This window comes from Carlito syrichta, unplaced genomic scaffold (genome assembly GCF_000164805.1).
Source record: "Carlito syrichta isolate Samal-C Ts95f unplaced genomic scaffold, Tarsius_syrichta-2.0.1 Scaffold305684, whole genome shotgun sequence".
NCBI classification, from domain to species: domain Eukaryota; kingdom Metazoa; phylum Chordata; class Mammalia; order Primates; family Tarsiidae; genus Carlito; species Carlito syrichta.
In genome coordinates this window covers 431,147-442,360 of record NW_007249780.1, presented here as the reverse complement: position 1 = coordinate 442,360, position 11,214 = coordinate 431,147, and the positions used below count along the sequence as shown (strand labels likewise).

The following is an 11,214-nucleotide window of genomic DNA, read 5'->3' as shown; positions in this document are numbered from 1 at the left end:
CGTCGATTTTTTTTTTTTTTTTTTTGTCTTTTAAAGCTTTGGCTCACAGAGTCCTTCAGGTCAAAGTGATGTTCTTTGGAAAGTGGAAGCCCCTGGACCATTGGGTGGATTGTCCTCTTCCCTTAGTCCTGGGAGACCAAGTGTGTGGCAGAGCCTGGCCCCTTGCTGGACTTCTCTCCCTCACACAGTGGGGTCCCAGATTAGGCTTGTCCTCTTTGTACCAGGGGGTGGTAGCAGGTTAAAGATGAGCAGTGGGGGTGGGAAGTGGAGAGGGGCTTCATGCCAGCCAATCGGGAAGCGACCGCCTAGGCTCTGAGCAAGGCATCATCTGCTCCTGCTAAGACAATCATCAACATAAAAGGCTAATTGTATTAATCACCAAGGCACCCGTCCCGAATCCCCCTCCCTTTCGGGAGAATTATGAATTGCAATTGCAGATGGCTCCACTGATTGAAGGCAGTGCTCAGCAGGGAGAAGGGTCAGATCAGATTACACACCATTAATTAAAAACTTCCCCTGATGAACGGGAGGAGGGGAGTGCACACCAAGGGCTTGCCTGGCTGGGTCTCTGTCCTCCACATGGCCCCTACCCCCACCCAGACCCCCTGGGGCTGTGACAATGAAGCCTGCTGCCCCCAACTGGGACCACTGAGATTCAGCTCCCCAAAGCTCCCCAGTCCTTTCCTCATCCAAACAGATGGCCCGCTGTCCTATTAAAGGGCTGCTGAGGAGGAGAAGCTGACCTCTGGTTACTTCCTTCCATGACTAACCTTCGATGCTTTTCAGAATCTAACCTAATTCCTCCCTTCGCAGGAAGCTTATTTTGTCTCACTCTTGTCTATCCTGACAGAACAGCTTTAAAGCATTGTTAGTGAGAGCGGGCCCCCAGCTTTCTCCTCAGACAATCACCCTTACCCTTTAGCCCCATAAGTTCCCGGGGCAGACATGAGACCTGCTCTGGAGTAGCGGACAGAGGCTCTCTGACCAGACTTTGCCCCCTCTTCCCAGTCCCTGCCTGGAAGCACAGACTTCTCCGCGGCTGTCACTGCGGGGCATTTGGAGCTGTAACTCCTCGTGATCTATTACTGCCTGCCCTCCCTCCCTAGCTGGCCAGCCTCAGTCATTCATTCATCAAACTTTTATTGAGCACCCAGTGTGTGCTTGGCTCTGGGGACGCAGGGGTAATTTGTCAAGGAGCTTGGCCCACCCCCTTCAACCCTCTAGTTCCTGCTTCCTTCCCATGGCTGCAGCTTGCCTGAGCCCCTCCGGAACTGTATTTTGGAAAACTCTGAACTGGGAACTGGGGAGACCTTCAGTGTCCATGGTCCTGAGCTGGGCGACCTTTCACAAGTCAGTCATATCCTCTGTACCCACGATGTCACACATGCACGCACACATACACACACATGCGCACCAGCTGTCCTTGCTCATAAAAGGGCACAGGCAGCCCTGGGCTCTGAGAGATTGTGAAGATGGATGATGGGACCTAGCTTGAGAGATGTGAGTGGTATCTGCGCTGATGTCACGGAACGCAGTGCACAGCTGCTGGGGCCAAGAGCACCAAGGACTCGGCTATTGCACTGGTCACAGGCAGGGCCTATTACTGTGTCCTTGGAAGGCTCTGGCAGCCCTTCCTCCTCCCCAGCCCCTTGGGAGACATTAAAAGGACCTATCTTTCAGGTGGATTGCTATGGTGATGGGCACCATAGAGATTAGAAGAGCTGACTTTTGTTGGCTTGTCTCTTCATTCTAGGGTCCCTCCCCTAGCCCCCACACCCACAAAGCCCCAGGTCATCAGACCCAGGAGAGGAGGCAGGGCCCCTGGTAAGTAGACCCAATGAAATGAGAGGACAACCTCTGTCTTTGCTTCCTCCAGTCATCTTCCTTTCTCCCTTCTCCCCTCCACCCTCCCATCACCAACAGCAGTTGTATTCAAACCCAGTAATTACTGTAACAACAAACACCATCATTTATTGGGGTTTTCTAACATTTTAACTTCCAAAAGCATTTTCTAATTTCTTATTTTCACAGCAGTCCCTGGGGGAGGATTGTGTCCATTTTACAGCTGGGGAAGGTGAGATCCAGATAGGACCCCAAGTCAAAGACAGAGCAGATTTACAGCCATCTTTAAATAGTAACGCCAATTCAGACTTTGGCAGTTCTTTAGAGGCACTGGACCTCACATCTTGATTCCCTGGGTCATTCCTGGGTTCCTGCCATGCTGAGGACTTATTCAACAGTTTCTCGAGGATCCTGGTAATGCTGAGAAAGAGACTGGTGATGGCTGCTTTGGCCCAGGTCATGTGTTGAGGGCTGGGGTGCACACGTACCTTCAGGCTTGTTCCTGTGAATGGGGCTGTCGCGTGAATGGCTGGCGGCACCCAGTGAGAGCTTGCCCTGGGAAAGGCCTGTCTGTCTCAAACCTTCCCTCCCATACCCTGCCGCCCCTCTGCCAGTCTGAGGAAAGATAACCTCTGTGTCAGGTTTCCGTGGAATGAGGGCCTCCCCTGAGCATTTGGAGGAGTGAGGAATAAAGATCTATTGGAAGGCAACCTCTGTGCTCAGGTAGCCCCCAGTCTGAGGGGGCAGCTGTAGCTCCCAAATCATATCCAAGAGCAGAAAAATCCCTCTAAGGAGCTCAGAGGCTGTCCCAGCGCCCTGTTCTTGAGGGAAGCCCGTCCCTCCTTCCCCAGGGTTTCCTGGGTGGGTGAGAAGTTGGGGCTCGCTGAAGTCCCTATAGCCTTGAGTGTCTAGCAGAATGGTTTTCTGGGCTCCAGTTCCCCTTTTCCCTAAGACACGGGGATATGGAAGCTCAGGACTCCCACTGGGGTCCAGCTTGGTGAGCGAGGGGGCATGTGAGCCTTCCTGTGCTCTGTCCTGTCAAGAGACAGAGGCTTAGCCAGGCATGGTGGTGTGTGCCTGTAGCTGCAGCTACTTGGAAGACTGAGGCAGAAAGATTGCCTGAGCTTAGCAGGTTGAGGCTGCGGTGGTTGTGAACGTGCCACTGTGCTCCAGCCTGGGTGACAGAGTGAGACTCCAACTCAAAAAATAAAAGAGAGGCCCAGGAAGGCCTAGGGGGAGGGAATGGAATGGCTCTGCTCTCAGATTCTCTTTGTCAGGGACAGGGATTGGGACCCCCAAACCATACTGTCAGGACAAGTGGTCAAGGCCCCACCCCCCACTTCACCCCAGGAAACCTCAAGTCAGGCCACACAAGGCGTTGCCCACCTGCAGGGCTCCTTTCTGGAACCTGAGGGCGGGGCCAGGGTCTAGGCCATTTCACACCCACTCTCCATTTCGATGTCAGGTGAACTGGACTGGGATTCCTTCTGGGGCTCCCCTCCTACCACCGTCTCCACCTCTGTGGTGCCTGTGAGGATAGCCAGTCGCTGGGCCAGGGTCTTGGTGTCCGGGAACAGGACGAAATTGTAGATCAGTGAAGCCAGGATGGCTCCTGTCAGGGGTCCCACCCAGAAGACCTGAGGGGAAGGGAGGAGGCACCCCATGAGCTGTCAGGACCCCTTTGGGACTTGGGCCTGCTTTCCCAGTGCTCGTGTGCTCTCCCAAGTCTCCCCAACTGTTTACAAGGGGGTAAATTTGAGCACACGAGTCCTGCCACTGAGCCCACACAGGAAGAGGACCTTGCCTTCCACGGAGCCGGGCCCAGCCTGGCGGTCATGGCTGGGGGCCAGGGCCCGGCTTCTCACCCACTCCTGCCTCTTTCCTCTCGCCTCCCTGTTTTAGCTGTGAGTCCTGGCTATTGCTGTTTCTGTCTCTGCTGGTGTGTGTGTCTATTTCTGTTTGTCTTTTTCTTTATCCAAGTTTCAAAATTGGTCCAGCTGGAGAAAGTGAATAAGGAAACAGCCAGGACTTAAAGCCTGGGCCGAGGCTGCAGCTCCTGCCCTGGCCCATTTCTTGCCAGTCCACTGAGTGCTTCAGGATCCTGACACTGAAAAGAAGCAAGCCAAGCCAGGACACTCGCCTGGCCTTGAGCTCAGGGAAGCCTCCACTCCAGGGTAAAAATATTCTGGGAGAACTGGTCTCCCCAGGTCTCTGTGAATCTGCTGCTGGTGAAGTCCACTTCATTGTCCCTACTCGGGTCCTCTCCCTCCCTATGGCTGCTGGTAGAGAGTCTCACCCAGTGGACTGTGAACTTTCCAATGACCACGGCAGGACCGAAGGAGCGGGCTGGGTTCATGGAGCAGCCGGTGAAGTAGATCTGGGGACCAAGTGCAGGGTCCGGGTGAGAGGATGCTTAAGGCAGGCCTGGGAGGGGACAGTCCCCTCTGCCCTGGCTCAGAGCCCTGGCCCCAGCCTCGGCCTCTGTGGGGCTGGGCCTAGAGTGCAGGGGCACCACTTTGACCCCAAAGCATGAGGGGCCCAGGAAGGGATACTTTCTGGCCTTCCGGACCCCACAGCTTCCCCAGGGTGGGACCCATGTATGCATAGGCATGGGAGCCCCTTTGCCTCTTACCCCAATGAGGTGGCCCAGTGCCACAGAGGCCCCAATCAGGATGGCTGGGGAGCCCAATATCTGGCGGCTGTCGGTGGAAGCAAAGACACAGAGTACCATCTGCAGAGTCAGAACCAGCTCCACTGCCACCGCCTGGCCAATGGAGACGCTGTTGCGGACCTGGGCAGAGGGGGGTACACTGCAGCAGATGGAGGCTCTGCCTATGGATGGCGACCAGCCCCCCTAGTCCCAGGCCTGGTCTCAGCGCTAGGATGCAGGGAGATCCATGCAGAAGGTCCGTGTCAGCCCTGGACGCTTACTCCCTGCAGAAGTGAGTGGCACCACTCCACCCTACCAACTGCTTCAGGAGGGGGAGGCAGGAGCTTAGGGCTGGGGGAAGGTTCCAGAAGCTGAGGATCTTGCTTGAGAGGTGGGAGTGGAAGGGAGAGATCAGGGGAAGCAGGTAGAACATAGATGATTAGGGGAATGGGGTGGGAGAGTGAGGCTGGCCTCAAGGGGCAGGGCAGGGAGGAATCTGGGAGTCTTGGGGCTAGCCCTCCACCCTGACCACCTGTGTGCACTCCCTCCTCCCTGCACCTACCACGTTGACCCCAAGGGTCTCTCGGATGTCTCCTGGCATGACCCCATAGAGCAGAGCAGCCCCCACGGTGGCCCCCGCCAGCTGGGCAGCCACATAGGCCACAGCGCGGGGCAGAGAGATGTGGGAGCCCACGAGGAAGGCCAGCGTCACGGCAGGGTTGGCATGGGCCCCACTGGCCTTCCAGGTGACCTGCACAGCCGTGGCTGTGGCCAGGTTGCAGGTGATGGCGATCTGCAGCACAGAGGGAAGGGCCGAGGGCCAGCGCATGGCCGAGCCCACGACAAAGAACACATATAGCCCGGTGGCCAGGAACTCTGCAAACAGTGCCCTGCTGATGGCTGTCCACAGCCTGTAGGCCAGTGCCCTCACCCAGCCATACCCCTCTGACCCTGTTGCATCCATGTCCCGATGCCTTTTGCCTTGGCTGTCACCTCCTTTGTCCAGGGACCTCTCCTCTGTTCCTCTGGACTCTTGTCTCTGGCTGACTCTGGCCTTCACTCTGTGGAGGCCTCTCTGGCCCCCACCTGCAGCCTTTCCACCACGCTGCTGTCCCAGGAATGTGCTGGCCAGACTGGCAGGGAGTGGGCGGGTTATGTTGCCTGGATGGGTGGGAGGTGCGGGGTGGCATGAGGGGTGGTGTTCACATGCCTATTCCAGCATGAGCTCACCTGACGGGGTCGGGGGGGGGGGGCTGTCTCGGGGCGCTGAGCTGGAACCTCCCAGGAGGTTTTCCAGGGCTAGATGGGCCCAATGCATGCCGCAGGCAGAGGTCTAGCCAGAGGGTAGCAGGTGCAGGCGCAGCAGTGGTCATGGGATTTCAGAGCACCCATGTCCTGATGCCAACTTAACTAGAACAAGACCACCCAGATGCCCAGTCCAAGCCTGGCTTCAGGGGGTTCTGTGCATTTCTAAGGGCCCCTGTTCTCCTGCCCCCCACCCAGGTCTCCAGGAGAGCTGCCCTGTGCTGCGCCCCATAAACCCGGATGTCAAATTTGGTTCTCCCACCGAAAGTCCCGCTCAGAATGCTGGTGTAAGGAGGGTCAACTCTACCACGGACACGGGGCCGTGGGGGTGCAGAGTGAGGGAACAGAGAAGGGGTTTGTTCCACCACTAATCAAATGCATCACGGCAGTGGTCATCTCTGCAATTCCCCAGTGGGAATTTCCACTGGACCTTCTCTCCCTCCTTGACCCCTCCCTGTCTGCCCTCCTCCCTCTCAAGGGCCAAACAGATTCCTCCGTTTCTCGCACTTGGCAGTTTCACCATTTTTGTGGCCCCACGGCCACTCATGCCCTGGGCTTCCCCCTTTTACTTCCAGCAGCACATCAAGGTATTTTCTCGAACAGAGGTGCTCCCTCTGAGAAGACGCCGCCAAGCTGTTGAAATAATACAGTCTTCCCCTCTTAACCACACAAAGTGCCCTGACCTCGCCCCGGGCACATCTACTGCCCACAGATGTCCCCTGGCTGCTTCCAGGCTCCTCAAGTGCAATTTGTCTCAAAACGCAGCCCTCATCTCTCGCCCCCCACCACTGTTCTCCGCTTGTTTTCTCCGACACACCCGGGGGCATCTGGGAAGCACCCTTGACCCTTCTCTCCCTCCTTCTCCCATGCAATAAAAGCATCAGGCCCTGCTGATCGGAATCCCAAATGTCTCCTGCCTGTGCCCCTCCTGGCTGCCCCTGCCCCTTGCAGCCTTTAACCGGCTCTGTCTGCTCCTTGCTCTGCTCCAATCAATTCTCCACCCCTCCGAGGGCTAACATGCAAATCTGAAGGGGCTGCCGCCCTGCTGAAACCCCTTCCAAGCCTCCTCCCTCCCTCTGGAGGCCCCGCCCCTGCCTCGCCTCTCCCCGCCCTCGCCTCGTCCTTTCCCCTCTGACCTTTCTAAGCGAACACCCCTGCCTCTCCCCTCCTTGGAGAGCCCTTGCCACTTGCTTTGTGGGGAACACCCAACCCGGCCCTGAGGCTCAGCTGTGATGTCACTGACTGGGTGAGGGCCCCCTGTGCTGCCCACACACCTGGGCGTTTTCGTACACTACAGTCATCACCGGGAGGTGTCATGGTGTTGGTGTGTCTCCAGTGAGGCAAGGCGATGAGTCCTGAGGGGCAGGAACCAATTCTGTTCGTCCTGACATGTGGGATCATGCACAAAGACCGGCAGAGTAAATGCTCAAAAAATATTTTTCGAATGAATGAATAATAACTTGGCCTCCTGGGGCAGCTGACCATCCTGCCCCATCTCAGCCTGTACCTGGGACTGAGCCCTCTGACACCTTCGAGTGAAACATCCCAGCTCCACCACAGGCTCTGTTCATTCCTGCCCCCTGTCCCAGTAAAATCCGTCACCCATCCCTTTCTGTTCTTTCTGCCCTCCTGGCTTCTCCCTGCCCTCTCCAGGAGTCTTCTGGGCACCCTGAGTGCACCTGACCTGCCAATGCCCTGCTGTTCCAATGCCCTGTCCTCTCCACCCCACCGCCTCCCCCGCTTTCTCATTCTCCTCCATTCCTTTCTGCCCCATCTGCGCTGCTGAGCACTGCTAGGGGAGCTCGCCCAGCCGTGCAGACTGTGGCCTTGACAAGCCATGGTCTCTGGCCTCTGCAGGGGTCGCAGCTCTGCTCAGCAATGCATTCACAGCTCTCCCTTCATTCTTTTTTTCTGAGTCGGAGTCTCACTCTGTAGCCCAGGCTGGAGTGCAGTGGCACCATCACGGTTCACCACAGCTTTGACCTCCTGAGCTCAGGCAAGCCTTCCACCTCAGCCTCCGTAGTAGCTGGGACTAAAGCTATGCACCACTACCACCAGCTAATTTTTTTACTTTCTGTAGAGACAAAGTCTTTATGTTGCCCACACTGGTCTTGAACTCCCAGGCCCAAGCAATCCTCCCGCCTTGACCTCCCAAAGTGCTGAGATTACAGACATGAGCCACTGCACCTAGCAACCCATTTTTTAAACCTTCCCCACTCTCTCTCAGCTGACTTTCTCTCAGCTGCCCGTGCCTCCTGTCTCACCTAGAAAGCCCAGCTACCAGGCCGGACCTCCCATCCTTCCTCCCCAGCTACAGCCTCACCTGCAGCTGTCCCCACACCCTAGCCAGTTCTTTGAAGGAGCAGCAGCCCTTCTCTGGTGTGCAAGACAGGCAGTGGCACAGGTGTCTCCTTGTGCCCTTGGCTGAGTGACTGGGTCCCCTCTCGACCATTCCCAGTCTCATCTTGGCTTTCACGTCTCCCGCTCTGCCCACCCCTCCCACCTTCCTCCCTAGAAACACACCTGGGTGCCCACAGGGCAGCGGAAGGCCATGGCCTGGAGTCAAGTTTCCTGTTCCCGCCACTGCACTAGAGCCCCCGGCCCCTTGCCTCCAAAGCTGCTCTGGCAAAGCGCCCCATGACCCCTCTACCTCTCTGCCCAGCCCACTGTGGCACCTGCGCCGCTGGCCACTCCCTGCCCTAAGCCTGTTTTCCCGGCTTGGGAGGTGTGGTCACCTCCTGGTCCCCCCACCTCTCGGAGGGCATCCCTTGGCTCCATTGCTGGCTCCTCTTCTGCTGACCCTAAAGCCTAGGCCTTGTCTGCTCCTGGCCCACCGCTCTATTCACTCCAGAGGAGACGGTGCCCAGGCAGCCTTGGTCGTGCCTGCAGCCTCCGTGGCCTCCATGGATGGTGGACTCAACGCTGCCTCCAGCCCAGATCTCTCTCCTGAACCACAGACCCATTTGGCCTCCCACTGGCCCTCAGCATGCTCTCTGTCCTCCCCGACCCATCCTCAAGTGCTCCACCACTCACTTGATCAGTTGCCCAGGACAGAAGCTAGTGATCATCCTGGTATCTCCCGTCCCTCAGCCCACAGGTGACCGGGTTCCTAGTGGCTCCTTCTCACACCTGACACCTCTTGCCAACCCCACCTGCCACCGACTCAGGTCAGTTCTGATCCTCTCTTCCAGGATGACTGCACTAATCTCCTTCTTGGGCTCTCAGACTACACACCATCCGTGCCCTTCCATGCCACTCTCCACTGCCAGAGACCCTTCCAAAATGCAAACCTGATCACATTCTCCTCTGCTCAAAAACCTTCAATGGCTCCCCACTGCTTCAGGATCAGTCATGAATATCCATGTCTAACATGCAAGGAAGGCTCTCTCCCACTGCCCACCCCGGCTCCTTTACTCCAGCCAGGCCGGACATTTATAGTTCTGTAGAAGGCACTTCTGAGCCCCACTGCCTCTCCTCCTTGTCTCTCTTTCAAGATGTCACTAAAGTGCAGCTCCTCTATGAATCCTGCCTGATCTCCCTCCCCGGCAGAATCAGGGCAAGCTTCAGAGCAAAGCTAGGGACTAGCTGTGGCCTCTGCCTCCTCAATACCTCCACTGTTCCAGTGCAGGCTTCCATCCCTGCCGGGCATAGAGGGGTCATTCAATAAATGCCCAGGGGATGACAGAGCATGACTGTGGGGGCAGCGTGGGCGCTGTTCCTTCCTAGCACGGTGGGACCCCTGCCTGGGGACTGTCCCAGGGCACCTCTCTCCTTTCCTCCCTTCAGACAAGGGCTTGCAGAAGGCTTGGTGAACAGACACATACCATTCCCTGCATTTGCCCTAGCCTCAGTTTCTGCACTTGTAAAACTGACACCAAATGGCAGTAATGCTTATCTGTTGAGAGCTTTTGCTAAGACAAATGAATACAGTTTGAATACTGCTGTGTATGCTGCACCCCTAACTGGTTGCTTAACTCCTGTGATCCCAGTCTTCCCTATTTTATTATTTTATTTTATTTATTTATTTATTTATTTTTTGGGTTGGAGTCTCACTCTGTCGCCCAGACTGGAGTGCAGTGGCCGCTCCCGGCCACCGCAGCCTTGACCTGCTGGGCTCCAGCGAGCCTTCCACCTCAGCCTTCCGAGTAGCCGGAATTACAGGTGCGCGCTACCATGCTCGGCTGATTTTTTATTTATTGTAGAAATGAGGTCTCGCCAAGTTGCCCAGGCGGATCTCGAACCCGCAGGCTCAGGCAATCCACTCACCTCAGCCTTCCAAAGCGTGGGATTACAGACTGAGCCACCGAGCCCGGCTATTATTTTATTTTCTGAGTTGGAGTCTCACTCTGTCACCCAGGCAGGAGTGCAGTGGCATGCTCACAGCCACCACAGCCCTCGACCTGCTGGGCTCAGGTGATCTTTCCACCTCAGTCTCCTGAATAACTGGGACTACAGGGGCGCGTGCCACCCAGCTTGGCTAATTTTTTTTACTTTTTGTAGAGACAAGGTCTTGCTATGTTGCCCAGGCTGGTCTTGAACTGCTGAGCTCAAGCAATCCTCCTACCTCAGCCTCCGAAAATGTGGGATTACAGGAATGAGCTATGTGCCCAACCTAGTCTTTTACAAATGGGGATGATAGTTCTTACTTCCCTGCATGTTGTTAGGGGTAAATGTGAGGAGAGTGCCTTCCAGTCGGAAGACATCGGTTTATTGGATTGCAACTCCCCTCTCCAGTGAGCCGGCTATGGGGACAAGCACTGAGCCCTTGTGCTGGGCCCTGGGGCCTGAGCACAGGAAGCACAGTGGCAGCTCTGTCCCCAGCTAGCCTGAAGCAAGGCCTCCTCGAGCTCTGCTTGCCCTGGGACAAGGTCCCCTCAACTCCATTGCTGGTTCCGGTCAAACTACAGCCTCACCTGTAGCTGGCCCCACACCCTAGCCAGTTCCTTGAAGGAGCTGACCCTGAAGTCCAGGTGGACCAGGCAGGGCTTGCTCCAGCCCTGGCTCTGCCTGCCCCAACCAGTATCCTCCTGGCCCAGTTTGTTCTGGGTTCTAGTCTTCATGCTCAGAGGCCTTTTGCCAAGGACCCGCACCTGGCTGCCTTGAGCAGTGACTGAGGTCCCATCAGAACTTGGGGAAGGGGGGAAAGGGGGAGGGAAAGGAGGAAGGTACTGCAAGAGACAGAGGGAGAGTAAAAGCATGACGGAAAGGGAAAGACTCAAGGTGGCTTCCTGGGCCTCATCTCACCGACACCCACCAGTTGTGGGAAGGTCCAGAGATCTGACATGCTCGCCACATATGACGGAGGAGGAAGCTGAGGCTGGGGCATGAGATCCTCCCAGCAATCCCGCCTCCTGTCTACCCCTCTGAACAGCCAACCCCCTGCACGACTCCCCTCTACTTTTTTTTTTTTGAGTTGG

General features: G+C 56.5%; 1 protein-coding gene across 1 annotated transcript; it reads right to left on the bottom strand.

Annotated features, from left to right (window-relative positions):
• Window positions 1-3,269: 3,269 nt before the first annotated feature.
• On the bottom strand, window positions 3,270-5,456 carry AQP6 (aquaporin 6). Its single transcript, XM_021714587.1, has 4 exons — window positions 5,055-5,456; window positions 4,475-4,633; window positions 4,139-4,219; window positions 3,270-3,479 (listed from the first exon to the last, which is right to left on the bottom strand). The coding sequence occupies exons 1-4, from the start codon at window positions 5,454-5,456 to the stop codon at window positions 3,270-3,272; spliced, it is 852 nt and encodes a 283-aa protein (XP_021570262.1).
• Window positions 5,457-11,214: the final 5,758 nt, after the last annotated feature.